Source organism: Pongo abelii, chromosome 9 (genome assembly GCF_028885655.2).
Source record: "Pongo abelii isolate AG06213 chromosome 9, NHGRI_mPonAbe1-v2.0_pri, whole genome shotgun sequence".
In the NCBI taxonomy this organism is placed as follows: domain Eukaryota; kingdom Metazoa; phylum Chordata; class Mammalia; order Primates; family Hominidae; genus Pongo; species Pongo abelii.
Window position 1 is genome coordinate 1,577,142 of NC_071994.2, and position 24,125 is coordinate 1,601,266.

General features: G+C 47.9%; 1 protein-coding gene and 1 pseudogene across 1 annotated transcript; both read left to right on the forward strand.

Moving 5' to 3' along the window:
• The first annotated feature begins 613 nt into the window (after positions 1-613).
• Positions 614-5,122, forward strand: LOC112135546 (putative uncharacterized protein DDB_G0291608; annotated as a pseudogene).
• A 12,426-nt stretch (positions 5,123-17,548) lies between these two features.
• LOC112135547 (arginine/serine-rich protein PNISR-like) lies at positions 17,549-19,076 on the forward strand. Its single transcript, XM_054524001.1, is given in 4 exon segments — positions 17,549-17,590; positions 18,274-18,360; positions 18,445-18,907; positions 19,039-19,076. Coding segments are annotated over 4 exon segments (630 nt in total).
• Positions 19,077-24,125: the final 5,049 nt, after the last annotated feature.

The window sequence follows — 24,125 nt, forward strand, 5'->3', positions numbered from 1 at the left end:
GATGCCTGGGTCTGGGGGCTCCAGCCTTGCAGCCCACCTCCTCCTCTGCCAGCTCCTGCCTTCCCTCCCCATGAGTTGAACATGCTGGACTTTGGCCTGGGCCCTCCAGCCCCCGGAACTGGGAGAAATGGTGTCTGTTGTTCAGTCTTCCAGGCTTACTCTGTGGGTTTTGTTCTGGCAGCCCGAGCTGACAGAGGCAGCAGGGAAGGGACAGGTGGGCACCTGAAGCAGAAGTCTGTGTAGGGAGGTGCCACAAGGAGGCAGGAAATAGATGTCTGTAGGAAGCCTTCTAGGAGATGCTGCAGGATTTGGCGACTTGTGGGGGAGAGAAGCCCAAGGGGCCTCCCGATTCTGTGTCCTGGAAGATGGGAAAGATGGTGACGCCCCAAGCCAAGTGGATGCCACGGCTGAGTTGTGCCCCCTGGTTCATATGTTGGAGTCCTCAACACAGTATCTCAGAATGGCACCTTATTTGAAGATAGGTCTTTACAGGGATGATTAGTTAAAACATGGACCTAATGGAGTAGGGTGGGCCCTAATCTAATCTGTGTCCTTAAACAAAGAGATGAGGACACAGACACACACAGAGGGACGAGCACGTGAGGATATAGGGATGGCGGCATCTGTAAGCCATGGAGGGAGGCCTCAGGAGGACCCGGCCCTGAGGCACCTGGACGGTGGATTCTGGCCTCCAGACTGTGAGACAATCCACTCCCGTTGCTTAAGCCACATGGTTCGTGGGGCAGCCCTAGCAAACTCACACAGCAGGGAACGGGGGGTTCCCAAATGCCTGGGAGTGCAACTCTGTGAAAAGTGTACATTTCTCTAATCACACAGAAGTTGAAACAAAAGAATCACAATGCAAACTCGTGGGAGGTGCAGATCGTTTTTATTTAGAAGATCCAGCCTGGGCACTTACAAGGCAAAACCCTGGGGAAAGAAACCAGGAGGTAGAAGAGGAGACTGGGCACCCCTCCTCCTCAGGAGAGGATCCTGGGGACTCTAATAATTCTGAGTCCTCTAGGTCAACTCTAAAAGCAATCGGAGCTCTGGCAGCTCAGGCAGGATGAAGATGAAGGGTGGAGGAGCCATGAGGTTGCAGGGACCGGGGAGAGGCAGCAGCTGGTCAGAGGATTCCAGTTTCAGCGTGTTTCCAGCAGGCTCACAGGAGGGGCCCAGGGATGTGGGATCTTGAAGCCCTGAGAAGGTTGAAGTGGTGAAGTCAGGAAAGGAAGAGGGGATTCCGGGATAATTGATGGGCAGGATCCAGCAGGCCAGAAGCCCTCATGACCTCAGAGGCTGAGCGGCTGAGTACTGAGCCCTGGACACTAGGCTGTCTTAGTCCAGAGGAGGACACATTCAGAGACGTGCTTCAGGAATTCAGGACACAGCTCCAGTCATTCCTGGAGAGCCCAGATCTGTAGGACCCACTGAGGTTTGTGGGCAGAGCCTCAGATCTTGCACTGGCAGCAAATTGGGACACAGCAGCTGGACTGGGAGCAGCAGGGCTTGCAGCAGCTGGACTGGCAGCAGGATGGCCTACAGCCTGAAAAGCAGCCGCAGGGCTTACAGCAGCTGGACTGGGAACAGCAGGGCTTGCAGCAGCTGGACTGGCAGCAGGATGACCCACAGCCTGAGGAGCAGCAGCAGGGCTTATAGCAGCTGCACTGGGAGCAGCCACAAGAACCACAGCCCCCCTTGGAGCCCCCACAAAATCCACAGACCCCCTTGGAGCCCCCACAGGAGCCACAGCTGGAGGAGGAGCAGACGGGCACACAGCAGCTGGAGCCACAGCCCCCACAGCTGGAGCCACAGCCCCCTTTGGAGCCCCCACAGGAGCCACAGCCCCCCTTGGAGCCTCCACAGGAACCACAGCCCCCCTTGCAGCCCCCGCAAGAGCCACAGCCCCCCTTGGAGCCTCCACAGGAACCACAGCCCCCCTTGTAGCCCCCGCAAGAGCCACAGCCCCCCTTGGAGCCCCCACAGGAGCCACAGCCCCCCTTGGAGCCCCCACAGGAGCCACAGCTGGAGCAGGAACAGGCTGGCACGCAGCAGCACACGGGCTTGCAGCAGCAGACAGGCACAAAACAGCTAGAGCCACAGCCCCCACAGCCAGAGCCACAGCCCCCACAGCTGGAGCCGCAACCCCCGCAGCCGGAGCCGCAGCCCCTACAGCCGGAGCCACAGCCCCCACAGCCGGAGCCGCAGCCTCCAGAGCAGCCACAGCAGCCCATGGTTCTGGTGGGTTGAGGGTGGAGCAGGTAGAGGAGCAGGTGAGAGGGAGGTGTGCAGGTGTGGAGCTCCCTGAGCCTGGGCTCTTTATATTCCTGCCCAGGTGTTTATACTGAACACATGAATACTTCTGTTGTTGTTTCTGCTATTTCACATGCACAAGTGTTATTTTTAATCTCTTCACAATCCCATGAGCCGCCATCAGCTCAAGCCAAGCTCTCCTTTCCTTGATTTCTAAATTTGGCTTCTTCCTCATAGGTGTTTCCCTTTGTTAGAAGACACTGGGCTCCCTCTCCAGCAGGTGTCCCAGGAGCCTGGGAGGCAGTGGTGGCTTGGCCAGCAGGTGGACCATTGTCCTTGGTGCTCATTGTCCTTGGTTCACTGATGCAGACCCTCCACCCCCTGGCATTGGTGTTTATATCAAGGATGGTCATTTTATAAAAAATAAAATAAAATAAAATAAAAATTAAAAAAATAAGCTGAAAGAAAAGGCTGTCTATAGGTTCCACCACTTAAAAACTTCCAGTATAAATATTTTGTCAAATTTGTAAAACAAAGTTTTGAAGAGCATGGATTTGAGTGTGGCTTTGGTTCTCCTTTGTCTTTCTTACCTCTTCCTCCTGTGGTTTGGCTCACTCCTCCAGACACAGATTAGACCCCCATTCCCGTCAGGCAAGCTGGGCTCACAGAGGGAACAGAGAAACAAGACCCTTTCTAATACTTTTGAGTTTTCCTCAATTAATTCTTTGTAAAAATTCCACAAATCAATGGATATTCTTCAAGTTTATTCTTCTTGAAGGCTACAAAATTTTTGATTAGCTACCCTCTCTAATACACTTTTATTTTCTAAAAGATTAATTTTAATTTTTTTTTTTTTGAGAAGGAGTATTGCTTGTCACCAGGGCTGAAGTGCAGTGATGCTATCTCGGCTCACTGCAATCTCTGCCTCCTGGGTTCAAACAATTTTCCTGCCTCAGCCTCCCCAGTAGCTGGGATTATAGGCGCCCACCACCAGGCCAGGCTAATTTTTTTGTATTTTTAGTGGAGACAGAATTTCACCATGTTGGGCAGGCTGGTCTTGAACTCCTGAGCTCAGGTGAACCACCCTCCTCAGTCTCCCAAAGTGCTGGGATTACAAGTGTGAGCCACTGCACCCAGCCAAATTTTAATTTTTTATTAAGGTAAAATTTACATGCAGTGAAAAAAATTTTTTTTTCTGAGTCTCACTCTGTCGCCCAGGCTGGAGTGCAGTGGTGCGATATCAGCTCACTACAACCTCTGCCTCTCGAGTTCAAGCAATTCTCCTGCCTCAGCCTCCCAAGTAGCTGGGATTACAGGCACCTGCCACCACACCCAGCTAATTTTGTATTTTTAGTAGAGACGGGGTTTCGCTATGTTCGCCAGGCTGGTCTCGAACTCCTGACCTCAGGTGATCCACCTGCCTTGGCCTCCCGAAAGTGTTGGGATTACAGGTATGAGCCACCAGGCTCGGGCTGCATTTTTTTTTTTTTTTTTTTGAGATGGGTTCTCATTCTGTCGCCCAGGCTGGAGGGCAGTGGTGCGATCCTAGCTCACTGCAGCCTTGGTCTCCTGGGCTCTGCACATATTTTGAGTGTACAGTTCCATGAGTTCCGCTAAATATGTACTCGTGTGCTCATCACCCCAACCATGACCAACTGCTTCACCCCCAGAAGGTTCCCTTTCGCCGCCTTCCCTTCCTGCTCATTGCTCCAGGCACAGCTCTGCTGACCAGTTGTGCCTGTTGTTGAATGTTGCAAAAATGAAATCATTAAAAATGTACTCTGGTTTCTTTCCCTCACGATGTTATTCTGTGTGTCAATGATTTGCTCTTCTTTTTTTTTTTTTTTTTTTTTTTTTGAGACAGGGTCTTGCTCTGTCACCCAGGCTGGAGTGCAGAGTGGTGCGTTCATGGCTCACTGCAGCCTCGACCTCCTGGGCTCAAGCGATCCACCTGCCTCAGTCTCCCAATGTGCTGGGATTACAGGCATGAACCACCACGCCTGGCCTTCTTCTTCTTTTTTAATCACCGCGTAGTGTTTCTGTAGCAGGGCGAGGTGCAGACAAGAACCCCTCAGACACCGAATTGTAGAAGGAAAGGGCTTTATTCAGCTGGGAGCATCGGCAGACTCATGTCTCTAAAAACCGAGCTCCCCAAGTGAGCAATTCCTGTCCCTTTTAAGGGCTCACAACTCTAAGGGGGTCTGTGTGAGAGGGTCGTGATCAATTGAGCAAGCAGTGGGTACGTGACTGGGGGCTGCATGCACTGGTAATCAGAACGGAACAGGACAGGACAGGGATTTTCACAACGCTTTTCCATACAATGTCTGTAATCTATAGATAATATAACCGATTAGGTCAGGGGTCGATCTTTAACTACCAGGCCCAGGGTGTGGTGCCAGGCTGTCTGCCTATGGATTTAGTTTTTACTTCTTTTTTCTTTGGAGACAGAAATTGGGCATAAGACAATATGAGGGGTGGTGTCCCCCCTTATTCCATGTAAAAATATTCTCCACTGCGTTCCCCCATTCTCACGTTCGTAGACATTTGAATTGTTTGCAGTTTGGGGCGATGATGAATAACACATAAACATGCCTTCCAGTCCTTCCGTATTCATGTTTTTAGTTTTAATTTTTTGGTCAAATATTGAGGACTGGCCTTGTGAAACCATAGAGTAGTGTATGCTTAACTTGCTAAGAAACAGACAGCTTTCCAAATGTTCATGCTGCTTTCCCCCTCCCCAGCAATGCCTGAGAGTGTCCGCTGCCCCAGGCCTGTCAGTACCGGCCAGCGGCTTTTCAAATGTGAGGCATCAGATGGGTGTAAAATCGCACCTGGTGTGGATTTTGACCTGTGTTTCTCTGATGACTAATGTTCGCGAGGATCCTTTCTTGCACTTATTGGACATTTGCACATCTTTCTTGTTAAAAAGTTTTGCTAAAATTGTTTGCCTATTTTATTGTGTTTTTTTTGTCTTTTTGTTATTGAGTTGTTGGAACTCTTCATAAATTCTATATCAAGAATGTATATGTGAAGTGCTTTGTCATATGTATGCATATATATTTACATATATTTTTCATATACATGTGCATATGTGTGTATATAATATATATGTAGAATATATGTATTAGATATAGTTTTCTAGTATTTGACTTGCCTTATTATTATCTGAACTTCTTTTTATATGGAAATGCTTCTGATTTTGAAGTCCAATTTAACATTTGTTTTGACAGCTAGTGCTTTCTTGTGACCTCTTTGAAAACCCTTTTTCCTAGCATTTCCTCTAGAAGCATTAGAGTTTTGGTTTCTATATTTAGTTCCATGATGGATCTCAAGATAATTTTTGTGTGTAATGTGAGGTAGGAGTTGAGATCCATTTTTTCACATTTTCATCCAATTGTTTCAGCAGCATTTGATAAAAAGACCATCCTGGCCAGGCGCAGTGGCTCACGCCTGGAATCCCAGCACTTTGGGAGGCCAAGGAGGGCAGATCACCTGAGGTCAGGAGTGCAAGACCAGCCTGGCCAACATGGCAAAACCCTGTCTCTACTAAAAATACAAAAATTAGCTGGACATGGTGGGGGGCGCCTGTAATCCCAGCTACTCAGGGGACTGAGGCAGGAGAATCGCTTTAACCCGGGAGGTAGAGGTTGCAGGGAGCCGAGATTGCAGCACTGCATTCCAGCCTGGGTGACAGAGTGAGACTCTGTCTCGATAAAAATAAATAAATAAATAAATAAATAAATAAATAAACAAACAAACCATGCTTATCCCACTGAAATAACTGGTGTTTTTAGTGAGAATCAGCCGACACTATGGCGAGTTTGTTCCCGTGTCCCGCTCCGCAGGTCTGTATGCTGCTTCCTAATGCAAACGCAGCATCACTGTGACATTATGGGAGGTTTTGAAGTTAAGTATTGTGAGACTCCAACTTCATTCCTCTTTTTAAAGATTGTTTTGTTTGTTTCCAATTCCTTTACTTCTCCAGCTAAATTTTAGAACCAACTTGATCATCTCAAATACCAAAAAACCTGTTGCTATTGCAATAGATAACTGAGGCAGGGGAAAGACCCTGGAGAGAGCCCCTGTGCCATGTGGGCAATTGGAGAAGGCTGAAGGCTGAAGCTGGAGTTCTAAGACTGGGAAATGCCTCCTCACTCCAGCCCCTACCTTCATCACCAGCCTACGAAGCCCGTAGGCACAAAGGTAACTGCACCCACTAAGACTTTGTCTTTCCTCTTTTCTTTTCTTTCTTTCTTTTTTTTTTTTTTCTGAGATGGGAGTCTCGCTCTGTCACCCAGGCTGGAGTGCAGTGGCTCGATCTCGGCTCACTGGAAGCTCCGCCTCCCGGGTTCATGCCATTCTCCTGCCTCAGCCTCTCTGAGTAGCTGGGACTACAGGCACCCGCCACCATGCCTAGCTAATTTTTTTTTTTTTGTATTTTTAGTAGAGACGTGGTTTCACTGTGGTCTCGATCTCCTGACCTCGTGATCAGCCCATCTCGGCCTCCGAAAGTGCTGGGATTACAAGCGTGAGCCACTGCGCCCAGCCTGTCTTTCCTCTTTTCTAAAATGCCTGCTGAGGTCTGTGAGTTGGTTCCTCTGTTTAGTTGTTTTCTTTGCTTGCTAATTGGTGTGAGCTCTTTGTGTTTTCAAATGCTGAGCCGTGGTCAGCTTTTATGTTGCAAGATCCTCCTTGGTTCATCTTTTCATTCTCGCGAGGGCTTCCCTTGTTAAATGAGAATCCTTGAGTGTTTAATTTTAACTTATCAATTCATCCATCTCTTCCTTTATAATTAGAGTATTTGGGGCCTTATTTAGGAAATACTTCTCTGAGATCATGATATATTTTTCTGTAAAAGTTGAAAACTTTTGTCATCTGTTTTAAAATCTTTAATCAGGTATATGTGATGGTTAATTTTATGTGTCAATTTGGCTGGATCACAGGGTGCCCGGATATTCGTCTGAATGTTATCTCTTGGTGGTTGGTGAGGGCGGTTTCTGGAAGAGACGAGCATTGGGATCAGTGGACTCAGGAAAGCAGACGCCCTCCCCAGTGTGGGTGGCTTCCTCTGATCCACTGAGGGCCAGAATAGATCAAAAGGTGGGGGAAGTCCCTTTCTGCCTGACGGCTCCAGCTGGGACATTGGTCTCCTGCCCTCGGACTTACACTCACACCGTCAGCTCCCTGGTTCTCGGGCCTTTGGACTTGAACTGAATGACCCCGCCGGCTTTCCTAGGTCTTCAGCTCTCAGACAGCAGATCATGGAGCTGCTCAGCCTCCAGAATCGCACGGGCCAATTCTTCATAATCATTTATGTATCTATGTATCTCTCTCTGTGTGTACGTATGTATGTATGTATATATGTATCTATCTATCTATCTATCTATCTATCTATCTATCTATGTATGTAGCTATCTATCTATGTATCTATGTGTCTATGCATGTGTCTATCATCTATGTATCTATATATGTATCTATCCATCTATGTATCTATTTATCTATCTTTGTATCTATGTATCCATGTATCTATCTGCGTATCTATGTATGCATGTATCAATCTATCTATCTATGTAGCTATCTAACTATGTATCTATCTATGTAGCTATCTAACTATGTATCTATCTATGTAGCTATCTACCTATCATTTACCTATTTATCTATGTATGTATCTACCTATGTATGTATCTATGTGTCTATGTATCTATCTATCATCTATGTATCTATATATATATATCCATGTATGTATCTATGTCTATTATCTATCTTTGTATCTATTCATCTATGTATCTATGCATCTATCTATTATCTATGTATGTATGCATCTATCTATCTGTCTAATCTACCTACGTACCTATCTCCCACTGGTTCTGTGTCTCTGGAGAACCCTGACTAATGCAGTATAGATTTTTGTATATTCATGTGGAAACTGCCTTTCTCGGCACTTTTTCTTTTCCAGTCCCTCAGTTAACCAGTGTCAGTCAGGATGGCCTGGGTTGTGCTGCAGCAACAAACCACACCAAGATCTCAGTAGCTAAGTCAGCCCACACCTCCCACCACCACAAGACACCTGGGGCTCTGCCTCTTAGTCCATAACCCAGGCAGCCAGTTGCTGTGGCAGAGGAAAAGAAAAATATACTATTCATAATAGAATTCAGCAGTATATTAAAAAGAATTTTGGCTGTGCATGGTGGCTCACACCTGTAATCCCAACACTGTGAGAGGCCAAAGCAGGAGGATCACTTGAGTCCAGGAGTTTGAGACCAGTCTAGGCAACTTAGGGAGACCCCATCTCTCCAAAAAAAAAAAAAAAAATAGTCGTGCTGATGTGCACCTGTGGTCCCAGCTACTTGGGAGGCTGAGGTGGGAAGATCACTTGGGCCTGGGACATCAAAGGGACAGTGAGCCATGATTGCATCACTGCACTCCAGCCTGGGCAACAAAGTGAGAACCTGCCTAAAAATAATAGTAAATAAATAATTAATAAAATAACTGCACCCCAACCAAAATATTTACAAACCGCATATCTGAAAAAGGACTGGAATATACAAATCTAGACTATGTAAAGAACCCTCAAAACACATCAGCAAATCATACACAACAAACAAAAACAATCTGATCCAAAAATGGGCAAAAGACGTGAAGAGACAATTCTCTGAAGAGGACGTATAGGTGGCAAATAAGGATATGAGAGGAAGTTTGACATCCTTAGACTTTAAGAAAGACAAACTAACCAGTAATGCGATATCATGATGCCCCTGTGAGAACGGCTTAACAAAAAATAGCAGCAACACCAAATGCTGGCAAAAGGCAGAGAAGCTGGGCCACTTGTATGTTGATGGTGGGAATGCAAAATGGTACAGCCACTCTGGAAGACAGGTTGGCAGCTTATGAAAAAAACTAACCACACAACCACCATTCAACACAGCAATCTCACTCCTGGGCATTTATCCCAGAGACATGTGCACACAGAAAACCTGTCCGCAAATGTTAATAGGAGGTTTATTCATGATCACCAAATACTGGAGACACCCACGTGTCCCTTGATGGGTGAAGGGGAAACACACTGGTTCACCCGTGCCAGGGGACATGTCCCAGTCATGAAATGGCAGGGATGACAGATGCTCGATGACCCGGATGAATCTCCAGAGAATCGTGCTGGGTAGGAAAAGCCAGTCTCAAAAGGTTACACACTGTGTGTTTCCATTCATGGAACATTCTCGAAATGACAAAATTACAGAAATGGAGTACAGGAGGGAAATGGGAGGGCTGCATCAGGGCAACGCACGGGGTCCTTACGAGAGAAATGATCTGTATTGTGACCGTGCCAAGGTCAATATCACTGTGTTGTTATGTTACATGCATTCCAGATGCTATCAGAGGGGACATGGGAAAGGGTACATGAGATCCCCTTTGTGTCTTCTTATGAGTAAATTCTTATGAGTAACTTCTTACGAGTAACTTCTTATGAGTAACTGCAGGTGAATCTACAATCACCCAAATATAAAAAGTTAAATTGAAAAAAGAGTGCATACCTCACAGATACTCAGGGAGTCATGTTTATGAAGTGTGTGGGAGAGTAGCTGGAATGTGGAAGGTGCTGTCAATATCGGGTGGCGGCAGTGAAGGTGGTCAATGGATAAATCACCAATTAGGCAACTAGCGAATCAGATTCCAAATACATTTCCAAGGTAGAACCTTGGAGATTTGCTGTTGGATTCGATGTGGAGGGTGGAAGAGGCGTGGAGAGGATGCCCAGGCTTCTATCCTGAGCCCTGGGAAGGATGGAGCTGCTGTGAACCATAATGGGGAAGGCTGGGAAGGCACTGGTTCCAGGGGCAAGAGGAGGAGTTCAGTCCAGGATGTGCTTAGTTTGAAAGGCCAGATGTCAATGAGAAGCAGGCACCTGGGCCTGTGAGTGTGGAAGCTAGAGGGGAAGGTGTTGTATTGTGAGAGACATGGAGGAGGTCGCAGGTGAGAAAGAGACCCCCCAGCTGAACCTGGCACTGCCCAGTGCTCAGGGCCTGGAGGAGGAGAATTAAGCAATGAAGACTGAAGTGGAGTGGCTGGTGGCACAGAAAGGAAGCCAGGGCTCTGCACTGGGCTGGATCTGTCCCTACATAGATAGATAGATAGATAGATACATAGATACATACATGGATACATACATGGATACATAGATACATAGTTAGCTAGCTAGATACATACATACATATATACATACATAGATGGATACATAAATACATAGATACATACATATATACATAGATGGATACATAGATACATAGATAGATAGATACATACATACATAGATGATACATAGATATATAGATAGATAGGTACATACATACATACATAGATGGATACAGAGATACATAGATGATTGATAGATACATAGATACATAGATAGATACATAGATAGATACATAGATAGATAGATAGATAGATAGATAGATACATAGATAGATACATAGATAGATACATAGATACATAGATACATAGATAGATACATAGATGATTATGAAGAATTGGACCCTGCAATTATGGAAGCTGAGCAGCTCCACAATCTGCTGTCTGTAAGCTGAAGGTGTCCCCTGCTTGTTTCCAGACTGAGTCTGGTTCCCTGATCACTCTGACCAGAGATTCATGCTAAGATGGTCCCTCGGTGACCACTCCACACACAGCCAGCTTCTCTAGGCTCCATACAGGGTCTTTCTTCACTCATTAGCCAAGATTCCTTGGGTGGGGGGGGACCATCAGGTCTTGAAAATATTCACTAGCTGCAGTGGTGCATGCCTGTAGTACCAGCTACTCGAGGGACTGAGGCAGGAGGATCCCTTTTGCCCAAGAGTTCGAGACCAGCCTGGGCAACACAGTGAGACTGTATCTCTATTAAAAACAAGAAGACGAAGGTAAAAAAGAAAATAATCACAAACAAGTAAAAAAGCTGACAATGTCATTTATTTATTTATTTATTTGAGACAGGGTCTCACTCTGTCACCCAGGCTGGAGTGTAGCAGTGTAATTATAACTCACTGCAGCCTCAACCTCCCAGGCTCAAGAGATCCTTCCACCTCAGCCTCCCCATTAGCTGGGACTGCAGGTGTGCACCACCATGCCCAGCTAATTCTTTCATTTTTCTGCAGAGACAGGGTCTCACCCAGGCTGGTCTTGATCTCCTGAGCTCAAGTGTTCCTTCTTCCTTAACCTCCCAAAGTACTGGGATTACAGGAGTGAGCCAAGCTCAAGCTGACCGCTTCTTTTTTTTTTGAGACGGAGTCTCACTCTGTCACCCAGGCTGGAGTGCAGTGTCACGATCTCGGCTCACTGCAAGCTCCACCTCCCGGGTTCACGCCATTCTCCTGCCTCAGCCTCCCGAGTAGCTGGGAATACAGGCACCCACCACCACACCCGGCTAATTTTTTCTTTTTTGTATTTTTAGCATAGATGGGGCCAAGCTGACCACTACTAAAAGTGTTCTCCACTCAAGCAGCTCATTTACTTAACAATATCACTTATTCCCACACACCCTCTCCCAAATCTCTTCCATGTCTTTGCAGAACCAGCTCTCTTAAGTACATTTTCCACAGTCGTATTTACAGTGCAAATTTTAAGAAAATTGCAACGCTTGCAAAAAAAAGAAATGTAGGATTCTGTGATGTCGGTGAAAGTGACATTGGAGAACCTCTGCTGGGGGCCAGGCAAGGCCACCGCAGTGACATTGGAGAACCTCTGCTGGGGGCCAGGCAAGGCCACCGCAGTGACATTGGAGAACCTCTGCTGGGGGCCAGGCAAGGCCACCGCAGTGACATTGGAGAACCTCTGCTGGGGGCCAGGCAAGGCCACCGCAGTGACATTGGAGAACCTCTGCTGGGGGCCAGGCAAGGCCACCGCAGTGACATTGGAGAACTTCTGCTGGGGGCCAGGCAAGGCCACCGCAGTGACATTGGAGAACCTCTGCTGGGGGCCAGGCAAGGCCACCGCAGTGACATTGGAGAACCTCTGCTGGGGGCCAGGCAAGGCCACCGCAGTGACATTGGAGAACCTCTGCTGGGGGCCAGGCAAGGCCACCGCAGTGACATTGGAGAACCTCTGCTGGGGGCCAGGCAAGGCCACCGCAGTGACATTGGAGAACCTCTGCTGGGGGCCAGGCAAGGCCACCGCAGTGACATTGGAGAACCTCTGCTGGGGGCCAGGCAAGGCCACCGCAGTGACATTGGAGAACCTCTGCTGGGGGCCAGGCAAGGCCACCGCAGTGACATTGGAGAACCTCTGCTGGGGGCCAGGCAAGGCCACCGCAGTGACATTGGAGAACCTCTGCTGGGAGCCAGGCAAGGCCACCGCAGTGGCATTGGAGAACCTCTGCTGGGAGCCAGGCAAGGCCACCGCAGTGAAGATCAGGCAGTTCACCCTGAAAGAGAAGCTGGCCAAGGAGACAAGATAGGGGCTTCCCAAGGGGTGAGTTGACCTCGAAGAGAGGCGTTAGTGAAGGATGAGAAGGAGCTCAGTTGCTTTTGCAACGTGACTCCCTTCAGCGTCATTCTGTAACGGGCAACTGTGAAATGAAGGATGTTGCAGCAGGCAATCCTATGATTTTATCAAAAAATTATGCATAAAATATCCAAGACGTGATTTTTTTCTTTGTTGATTTCATGGAGAGTTACAGCTATGTCCTAAATCTTGCTAACAATCATGTGTCATCTGTTCATTATTAAGGAAGGGTTTGGTTTTCTTTCGCTTTCTGTTCTAACCCCCACACCCCAAGCACGGACAGCATTGGTTCTGTTGGGCCTGTTTTCAGTGGATGGCCGGCAGCAGGCTTTTCTCTGGTGCCCATTACTGTGGTAGTGAGGCCGTCTTTGATCTACAGGTCACTGGTCCTGCCTGGGCCAAACACCTCCCCCTCTTCCCTGCAGAAACCTCTTCATCACACAGCAAGACATGAATTTACCCACGGGAGCCACAGGCCCAGCAAAGAGAATGCCAAGTGAGCCATGCGGGGAGAAGTTTCCAGCGTCTTCTTCTGGACCCACTGACCCCACAGCAGCCCCTCCCGCCCCACTGGCCAGGCTGGAAGCAGCTACCAACTCCCTACCTGCGGTGTGGTCCGCCCTCATGGAACCTCATCAAAGTGTACCCTTAAAAAGGGTTCCTTTCAGCCGGGCGCGGTGGCTCACGCCTGTAATCCCAGGACTTTGGGAGGCTGAGGCAGGCGGATCATGAGGTCAGGAGATCGAGACCATCCTGGCTAACACGGTGAAACCCTGTCTCTACTAAAAATACAAAAAAAAAAAAAAAAAAAAAATTAGTCAGGCATGGTGGTGGGCGCCTGTAGTCCCAGCTACTCGGGAGGCTGAGGTAGGAGAATGGTGTGAACCCGGGAGGCAGAGCTTGCAGTGAGCCAAGATCGCGCCACTGCACTCCAGCTTGGGCAACAGAGTGAGACTCCGTCTCAAAAAAAAAAAAAAAAAGGATTCCTTTCATTTGAGCTTTAATTGTCCTTTGCTACTCAAAGGCCTTCTAAATCTTATCATCTACCAGGCAGAACTGAGAACTCTGTAGCTCCCCAGGTTTCTCCATGCCTTCTAGAACTTTCCTCCTGGCTGGCAAATCAGCCGGTTCTTTTGAGCTCACCCTGTTCTTGTAATGCTTTGATAAATGCAGCCACAACGACCCACGCGGGAGTGGCATTGCGTTTTCTGAACTCTTCCCTCAGGGATACACGATCTGGGACAGTCTTACCAAATACATAATAACTACCTTTCTCGCCTCCGATAACTTTCCTTTGCACCCACCCCCTGACCAATAAACCAGGGCCACAATGCTATGTTTTTGTTCTGGTAGGTTTCTGGGTCAACCAGGACAGACCAATTACGCTGCCCACACAAGCCACCCCCACGTTTCAGTGACTTCACACGACACAGGCTTACTTCCTGTTCACATCGCAGGCCACTGCACGTCAGCTGGTGACTCTGCTCTGTGCTTCGTCACTCTGGGACTCAGTCGGAAGCAGCAGCCACTGCTTGGAACGTTAGTGCTCATGGTGGCAGAAGAAACAGAGAATGCAGAAAACTGCAGCAGGTGCTTCAAACTTCTTCCCACTAACTCAAGCAAATCACATGGCCACACCTGACTCAGAGAGGGCTCGTGGAAGGGCCACCCTACCACCTGCCATCCAACCTGTTCCCAGGAGGAGAGGAGAACCAGGATGCCTACAAATAGCCCTAATTACCACCCCATTCTGGGCTCTGCGTGGCAACACTGCCAGTCCTATAGATAGGTTTTTGGCTAAATGAGCTTAAGCTTTTTTTTTTTTTTTTACTCTAACATATGCATTTAAGGCTATAAATTTTTCTCTAAGGAGTGATTTGGCTGCATGCAGTAAATTTGATAGCCACATTATTTCATCAGGGGTTACAAAATGGTGAGTTTCTAATTCTACAATTTCTTCTTTATTTATAAACTGGAATACTTCCTCTAATTTTTTGGTTACCATCAGATAGAGTTTGTCTATCAGAGATAGAATAAGTGCCGATTATTTTCCTTTATTTAGTCATCTTTGAAATAATGACTTGATTCCTAGAATCCTCTAAAGGTAACTAAGTTTTACAGTTTGCATAGTATCTCTATTATTATTTGTGTATGTATGTGTGTGTGTATGATTACTCACTCCTAGTTTAAACATATTTGATGTGTATCAGTCCAGTTAAGAAATTGGTGTTCAGATTGTTCCAAGTCTGTCTATACAGAGTTTCTCCAGGTTTGACTCTTACTTTTTTTTTTTTTTGAGATGGAGTTTTGCTCTTGTTGCTCAGGCTGGAGTGCAATGGTGCCACCTCAGCTCACTGCAATCTCTGCCTCCCAGATTCAAAGGATTCTCCTGCCTCAGCCTCCCAAGTAGCTGAGATTACAGGCATGCATCACCACATCCGGCTAATTTTTTGCATTTAGTAGAGTCAGGTTTTCCCCATGTTGGTCAGGCTAGTCTCGAACTCCTGACCTCAAGTGATCCACTTGCCTCAGCCTCCCAAAGTGCTGGGATTACAGGTGTGAGCCACCTTGCCCGGCCGACTCTTTAGTTCTTTTGACGTGACTGCATTAGTCTTAGTTATCATCTCTGCTTTCTGGGATAACAAGATGTTCTAGATTTATCTTGTTCACTTCCAGCCCATTTCACCAGAGAAGCCAGATTCTATGTGGATCCAATAAATAGCATTTGAAGACAACAGCCTTGGTGCTAGGAGTGTTCACTGCTACAGGATGCCTCATTGTTTCTAAGTCTTTCAGTGGAGGAGGAAACTATTTTAATTTGGATAAAATACATCATAATTTCATATCGATATGTCTAATTCAAATTCAGGATGACAAGGTTTTTACTTAACCTCATCTGTCCCACACCAAAAATTCTAGTTCTGATACCACCCTAATTATGCATTTGCTTTTTCCATACAGCATTCACAGCGGAAAAACAACCACACTATCACCGCCACCACCACGGCTACTAAAAACAGCTTAGGAATTTTATTTTTGTGTTCTTTCTATGGACATATCCTACCAATAAATTGCTGTATTTCCAAATAACTTGAAATAATTCAACTCTATTAGTACTGTCTCTCTTTTTTTTTTTTTTTTTTTTTTTTTGACGGAGTCTTGCTCTGTCGCCCAGGCTGGAGTGCAGTGGCACAATCTCAACTCACTGCAACCTCCAACTCCCAGGTTCAAGCCATTCTCCTGCCTCAGCCTCCCAAGTAGCCGAGATTACAAGCACGTGCCACCACACTTGGCTAATTTTTATATTTTTAGTAGAGACAGGGTTTCACCATGTTGACCAGGCAGGTCTCAAACTCCTAATCTCAAATGATCCGCCTGCCTTGGCCTCTCAAAGTGCTGGGATTATAGGCATGAGCCACTGCACCCGGCCAATATTACCTTTTAAGAATCTTGAAAGGGCTGGATGCTGTGGCTCACACCTGTATTCCCAGCACTTTGAGAGGCCGAGGCAGGCAGATCACCTGAGGTCGGGAGTTCGAGATCAACCTGACCAACATGGAGAAACCCTGTCTCTACTAAAAATACAAGATGAGCCAGGCATGGTGGCATATGCCTGTGATCCCAGCTACTCGGGAGGCTGAGGCAGGAGAATTGCTTGAACCCGGGAGGCGGAGGTTGCGGTGAGCGGAGATCGTGCCATTGCACTTCAGAGTGGGCAACAAGAGTGAAACTCTGTCTCAAAAAAAAAAAAAAAAGGAATTTTGAAAGAACGTTGTTGGGGTTGGGGGATAACAAGAGAGACTTCAGAGTGGTGTCCCCCAAGGCCCTGAGTTTGGAAACAGCCATTGTGTTTTCTCTTTCTGACAATTTCCTATGAAGATTGGAACAAACAAGGGAAACACTGTAAGTGGAGATGTACGAGTTGAACATGCTTCCTTCAACCAGTGGACATGCGAGAGTTTCTTGGAGCAAGAGGCTGGGTGCACAACAGTCGTCGAACGCAGAATAATAATGGCTGTGTTTTCATTCTCAGTGTCTCTGGCCATACTGATTAAGACTTAGGGATTTCCCCCTGATGGAAGCTGGGAAAAAGGAATCGCAGTGAGAATAGTTTACAAATATGTTTATTTACAGAGGTAACAGGCTGTCTAACAGCAAGGACAATCAGAGTAAGTTGGTTACAAAAACTTCCCAAAGGAAGATGGCAGAGGCCTGGACCAGGGAAAGGAGGCAAGTCTGAACTCGGGAGTTTCCTTTTTTTTTTTTTTTGAGACAGAGTCTTGCTCTATCGCCCAGGCTGGAGTGCAGTGGTGCAAGGCTCACTGCAACCTCCACCTCCTGGGTTCAAGCGAATCTCCTGCCTCAGTCTCCTGAGTAGCTGGGATTATAGGCCCACACCACAACACCTGGCTAATTTTGTATTTTTAGCAGAGTCGGGGTTTCACAATGTTGGCTATATTGGTCTCGAACTCCTGACCTCAGGTGATCTGCCCCCCTTGGCCTCCCAAAGTGCTGGGATTACAAGTGTGAGCCACCGCACCCGCCCCCCACCCAACCCCCTGTAGTTTTCAGCAGAATCTTCTGCTCCTGTCGCCCTAACCTGAGGAACAGTCCTGTCTCCATCAGATCAATAGCTGGAAAGACCTAGGAAGAGAGGGGTTCTGAGAAAAGAGGGGTCAGCCAGGAAGGAGACGAGAGGCAGGGGAGACAGCCAGCCCCATCCTAGCACCTTCCACCAACATCACCAGCAGACCCACGCAGTCCGAAATACAACAAGAATAAGAAAACTATAGCCATAGCCATAGTAATGACGCCGAACAACAGAGAAATCAGCAAGATATGTGTTTCAGTTTGTCGGCATGGTATTTTTATTAGTTTGCAACTTTCTGTTTAAGATAAAGCAGTGTGATCCTGGTTAACACGGTGAAACCCCGTCTCTACTAATAATAATAAAAAAAAAATTAGCTGGGAGCGGTGGCGGGTGCCTGTAGTCCCAGCTACTTAGGAGGCTGAGGCAGGAGAATGGAGTGAACCCGGGAAATGGAGCTTGCAGTGAGCCGAGATCGCGCCACTGCACCCCAGCCTGGGCGACAGTGCGAGACTCTGTCTCAAAAAAAAAAAAAAAAGAAAAAAAAGATACAGCAGAGTGTTGGACATGCAAAGCCACTCCAAGGAAGCCTCTTAAACGCCCACCTTGTTGCAGGTGGGACACTCATGCCCAGCTGCTCCAGCTGGAAAAGACAGGACTGCAAGTGGGTGCAGGAGCTCAGGCCTCTGAAAAGACAAGCAAAGGCGAGGCTAGCGGGTGAGGGGTGATTCAGCCGCAATTGCAGTTGACTTGGGAAGAGAATTTGTCAGGAGAGACAATGGACATTAATTAGGGTGGACTCTCCTTAGGAAAAGGCAGCCAGATATGGCATCATTCTACAGCGGGGAATGGACCCTGAGCAATGATTTGGGGCTCAACAATGAAGGACAGGTCACAGCTTCGGAAGACAGGATTAGCAGGACTCACATGAGGCCTGAGTCCAGAGCCTCAGATCTTACACTGGCAGCACATGGGGACACAGCAGCTAGACTGGGAGCAGCAGGGCTTGAAGCAACTGGACTGGCAGCAGGATGACCCACAGCCTGAGGAACAGCAACAGGGCTTACAGTAGCTGGACTGGCAGCAGGATGACCCACAGCCTGAGGAACAGCAACAGGGCTTACAGCAGCTGGACTGGCAGCAGTAGGGCTTGCAGCAGCTGGACTGGGAGCAGGATGATCCACAGCCTGAAGAGCAGCAGCAGGGCTTATAGCAGCTGCACTGGGAGCGGCCACCAGAGCCACAGCCCCCTTTGGAGACCCCACAGGAGCCACAGCCCCCCTTGGAGCCTCCACAGGACCCACAGCCCCCCTTGGAGCCCCCACAGGAGCCACAGCTGGTGCAGGAACAGGCTGGCACACAGCAGCACACGGGTTTGCAGCAGCAGACAGGCACACAGCAGCTGGAACCACAGCCCCCACAGCCAGAGCCACAGCCCCCAGAGCTGGAGCCGCAGACTCCAGAGCAGCCACAGCAGCCCATGGTTCTGGTGGATTGAGGGTGGAGCAGGTAGAGGAGCAGGTGAGAGGGAGGTGCAGGTGTGGAGCCACCTGAGCCTGGACCCCGTTATATCCCTGGGTAGGGTTGCTCTGAGACCTCGGTCACTCCATCATTCCCAGCACTTTCTGGGTATGTGATTATTTGTTTGCTGGACTTCGGGTTCTCATTGGCCTGATCCAACACCCACCTGCTTATGTTTCTAAATGTAGCCACTTCCTCCTTGGAACTGGACCTTGTACTGAACTGATCACCTGCCTTCTGTTTTCCTCATGTGACTGGCAGAGGATGGGTTTTCTACAAAGATCATTTTGGTTGTTTTCTTCCCATCTTTTCTTCCCACCTATGGCACGATATTTTTCTTTGAAACTGTGATCTTTGTGTAAAGAGAATTTTTAAAAAACTAAGCTTTCATCCATATAATTAAAGAGGCTAATTGAGGAACCAATGTTGTATCTTGGTTCTGTCTTAACACATCGGTGCATGGCAGTGAATCTGTCCTCCATCGGCCTCAGGTCGTGGGGTGCTCAGGACTCCTGGCTGCTGCTTACACAGCCTCACATGGTGAGTATTGTTTATGTTAAAAATGTCAGGAATTTCATGGGTGGATGGGGGATCTCATTTATCATCCTGTTGTTATCTCTTCAATTAACTATTAGTGAGGGTGATTCTTTTACTCCAATATAAATTATATACTTTTTTATTGGCAGGGCACGGTGGTTCACGCCTATAATCCCAGCACTTTGGAAGACCAAGGCGGGCAGATCACGAGGTCAGGAGATCGAGACCATCCTGGCTAATATGGTGAAAACCCATCTCTACTAAAAGTACAAAAAATTAGCCGGGCATGGTGGTGGGCGCCTGTAGTCCCAGCTACTCAGGAGGCTGAGGCAGGAGAATGGTGTGAACCTGGGAGGTGGAGCCTGCAGTGAGCCGAGATCATGCTACTGCCCTCCAGCCTGGGCGACAGAGCAAGACTCCGTCTCAAAAAAAAAAAAAAAATTTGTACTTTTTTGACTTCTCATTACTGCTTTAAAAGTTATTTGGATATTGAGAGAACAAATCCCTTGTGTTCAAACAGTGTACTTTGTTTTTCCACAGGCGTGTACTTGAGTTTAATTTCTGACGTTTTTAAAAGCCATTCTCACTTTGTCTTAATTGTCATTTTTGGCCTCGCCAACATTATTAGATGGTGTAAAAGTGAATGTCTTTCAGCTGGGTGCGGTGGCTCATGCCTGTAATCCCAGCACTTTGGGAGGCTGAGGCAGGCGGATCACGAGGTCAGGAGATTGAGACCATCCTTGCTAACATGGTGAAACTCCTTCTCTACTAAAAATACAAAAAAAATTAGCCAGACATGGTGGCGGACGCCTGTAGTCCCAGCTACTCGGGAGGCTGAGACAGGAGAATGGCATGAGCCCGGGAGGCGGAGCTTGCAGTGAGCCGAGATTGCGCCACTGCACTCCAGCCTGGGCAACAGAGTGAGACTCTGCCTCAAAAAAAAAAAAATGTCTTTCAAGCTTGGGATAAAAGCTTTGTCTTCTCTGGAAGAGGTGAGAAAGGGGTTATAGGTTCTGTAGTTCCCATTGCTAATGAGGGCTGCGGGGGCAGGGGACTGAGAGAAACCCACAGAGAGGGATGTGCCTGCTGTGCTGAAAATGCCCTCTTCCTAGGGAACACACTGGGTCAGAGGATGCAGCCCTGTGTGGCAACAGTTCACGCCTCCCGACTGGGTGCGGTGAGGCTGGGATGGGGACATTTCATAAGACCTGGATTGTGAGCACAGAGCCCAAGCATCCTAACAAAGCCGTCCCCCACCAGCCCCGCGCGAGGCTGCACTGGACGTGAGCAGACCATCACGCACCCCAGGCGCTCGCCAGAGCTTGGCAGCTCCGCCCTCAGGTGCTGGGTAAAGGGAACCAGGAGCATCCCATTTTGTTTCAACATAGGTAGAAGATCCAGACAGGATTGGCCAAACCCAAGAGAGGTAATGTGAGATTCTGTAACAGCTATGAAAACAAACCTTAAAAAACGAAAGGAGGAGGAGAGGAAGGAGACAAACCTTTCTAAGCGAAATTGTCATCCAGGAGACAAAAGTAGATTTCCTGCAAATGGTTGAGTTATGCAGCAAATAATAACAAATATGGCAGCAAATTACAAATATGGCATACTAACTTTAATTGGGCTCTCAGTTGAGATTGTAAAATTATAGAGTAAGTTTTATTTTGTTTATTTGTTTATTTTTTGAGACAGAGTTTTGCTCTTTCGCCCAGGCTGGAGTGCAATGATGTGATCTCAGCTCACTGCAACCTCCGCCTCCCAGGTTCAACCGATTCTCCTGCCTCAGCCTCCCAAGTAGCTGGTATTACAGGCACGTGCCACCACACCCCACTAATTTTTGCTTTTTTAGTAGAGACGGGGTTTCACCATGTTGGCCAGGCTGTTCTCAAACTCCTGACCTCAAGTGATCCGCCCACCTTGGCCTTCCTAAGTGCTGGGATTACAGGCTTGAGCCTCTGCGTCTGGCCTATAGAGTAAGTTTTAAAAGGAAGAGCGGAAGCCTCGGGGAATAAATGAGCACCAGAGGTCATTACAGTTCGAGTCAGTGATTAGGAAGAGTGAGGGGCAGAACGGAGGTGGCTGGGACTTGGATTGCTGGCATCCAAGAAGTGCGCGAGATGCTCACAGTGTGGCTAAAGCACAAAGCCGTGGAATCAGCCAGAGAGAGGCTGGCGGACGGGGAGCACAGGAAAGCCGCAGCATTGGTGTAAGCAGTGGAGCCTTTAACAAATGGAGCAGAAAGCAGATTCAAAGGCCAGAGAAATGCACCATGACCCACAGGAAGATCTGAAAGTTTAGCCCCAAAGAGCGTAACATGCTCCAGGAAAGAATGAATGCAGAATGCTGAGGACCGAGCCCCTGGTGGTTTGGTGACAGAACTCCAAAGGCTGAATCAACGTTGCCGCTTCTGCAAATCCCTGGCCAGTCTGCCGTGGCTGTCTGGGCTGAGGAGGGTGCTCATAGCTAGCTGCTCCTAGATGCTCCTCAGAGAGATCATAAACCCAAAGATAGGGGATCAATTTCTCCAAAAAGTAGACAAAACCAAAACATGATCCAAGAATATGGCGACAAAACGTCCTTCAAATAGAAGAAAACAGAAAGACAGCCTCCAAAATGGCAGAAATCTAAGACAACAGCACCTGGAACTCTGGGAAAGTTATACGGACCCTACACAATTGGGATTTATTCCAGTTAAAGGAGTGAGGCAGCAACAGGCAAGGCAGGAAGCGCTGAGGACAACAGAATGAAGACCAACATTGAGTAATTAACTACACAGGCGATGCTGAGTTACAGCGGAGCTCACCTGCATTCCCAGAAAGAAAAATTAATCTGATGACATCTCTGCTCTCCACCTACTCAGGCCCTTTCCACAGCCTCCAGGTGGGTGGGGGTTAGAGCCATGGAAGGACGCGGTGACCTAGGGCAGGGGTCCCCAAACCTCAGGCCACAGTTCATGGCCTGTTAGGAACCAGGCTGCACAGCAGCAGGTGAGTGGAAGACGAGCAGGTGTGACTGCCTGAGCTGCACCTCCCATCCCTTCAGCCGCCGCATTAGATTCTCACAGGAGCCGGAACCCTACTGCTAACTGCACATGTGAGGGATCTAGGGCGCGTGCTCCTTACGAGAATCTAACTAATCCCTAATGATCTGAGATGGAAGAGTTTCATCCTGAATCCAGCCCCCACCCACTCCCCTGGGTCCGTGGAAAAATTTTCCTCTACAAAACCGGTCCCTGGTGCCAAAAGAGGGTGGGGGTTGCTGCCCTCGGGTGCTCTTGAAAATGGCCCTGCATTGTGGCTGGGCTGCTGGCTTCCCTGGTGGGCAGCGATCCTGGCCCCTCACCACACCCATGGGCCAGCACTGTCTCTACCATCTCGTGGGTGCTACTGTTTCCATACTTCTCTTATTTTTACATTTTCCTTTTCATAGGCTTTTAAATTCTCTTTTCTTGCTTCTATGGACTTGATGAAGTTTCTTTCTTCCTTTCTCCTCTTTTTCTGCTGGTTTGCACTGATGTTTTTGTTTCTACTTTTCCCCAGTGGTGACTGCGAACATTTTAACATGCATGTTTAACACAGTCTGAGATCAGCGACCATCTTCCCCTGGCCCCGCACAGAGGCAGGTGCTCCCCTCAGACTAGCGTCTCCTGCGCCGACCTGAGTGCCGTCCAGTGTTTCAGATCCGCCTCCTTCGTGTACCCCCAGCCAGTCATGAGCATCCTACCCATCATTTCTTCTTTAGATACAGCACATTTACCTTCACGAGAACCTCATACTTCCTTCCGGAATTTATCAAGTCGAAGGAGACACTTCTGTCCCTCAGCTCATGGTCAGGCACGCCATAGCTAATTGTTACACCTGCTTAGGTGGACGTGTGAATTCTTCTCTCCCTCAAGGCACTTTTGTAATAAGTTACAATGATACATTTCCTGACGGTGAGCCATCTTAACATTCTTGGAACAAACCCTACTTATGACTTGCTATTTTTAAATAATCATATTGGAGTCTTTAATATTTGATTCAGAAATTGTGTGTATTTGTTAATAATGAAATGAAGTTAAAATTTTCTCGTGTTTTACTGGCCTTACTTATTTCTTTTTTTCTTTTTTCTTTTTCTTTCTTTTTTTTTTTTTTTTTTTTTGAGGCAGAGTCTCACTCTGTCACCCAGGCTGGAGTGCAGTGCTGCAATCCTGGCTCCCTGCAGCCTCGACCTCCTGGGTTCAAGAAATCCTCCCACCTCAGCCTCCCGAGTAGCTAGGACTACAGGTGTGCGCTCACAGGCCCAGCTAATTTTTGTACGTTTTTGTAGAGATGAGATATCACCATGTTACCCAGACTGGTCTCAAACTCCTGGGCTCAAGTGACCCTCCCACCTCAGCCTCCCAAAATGCTGGGATTGCAGATGTGAGCACCCGCACACAGCCCTTTTCATTCTTCTCTGTCGAGCCCCAAATGTTCCTGGGTGGTTCTGGCTGGGGGTCTGGGGCTGCATCCCCTGAAGGCTCGGCTGGTATTGGACCCACTTCCAGGATGGTACATGCCTTGGCTTGTGAGTGAGAGGCCTCAGCTTCTGACCTGCAAGCCTCTCCACAGGGCTGCTATTGAGCATCTGGCTCCACCCAGAAGGAGTAGTACTGAGAGAGAGAGACAGAGACAGAGAGAGAGAGAGAGAGAGAGAGGCAGGCGTTGTACCACCCTTCATGTCCCAGCCTCCAAGCCCCGTGCCATCGTGCTGTCTG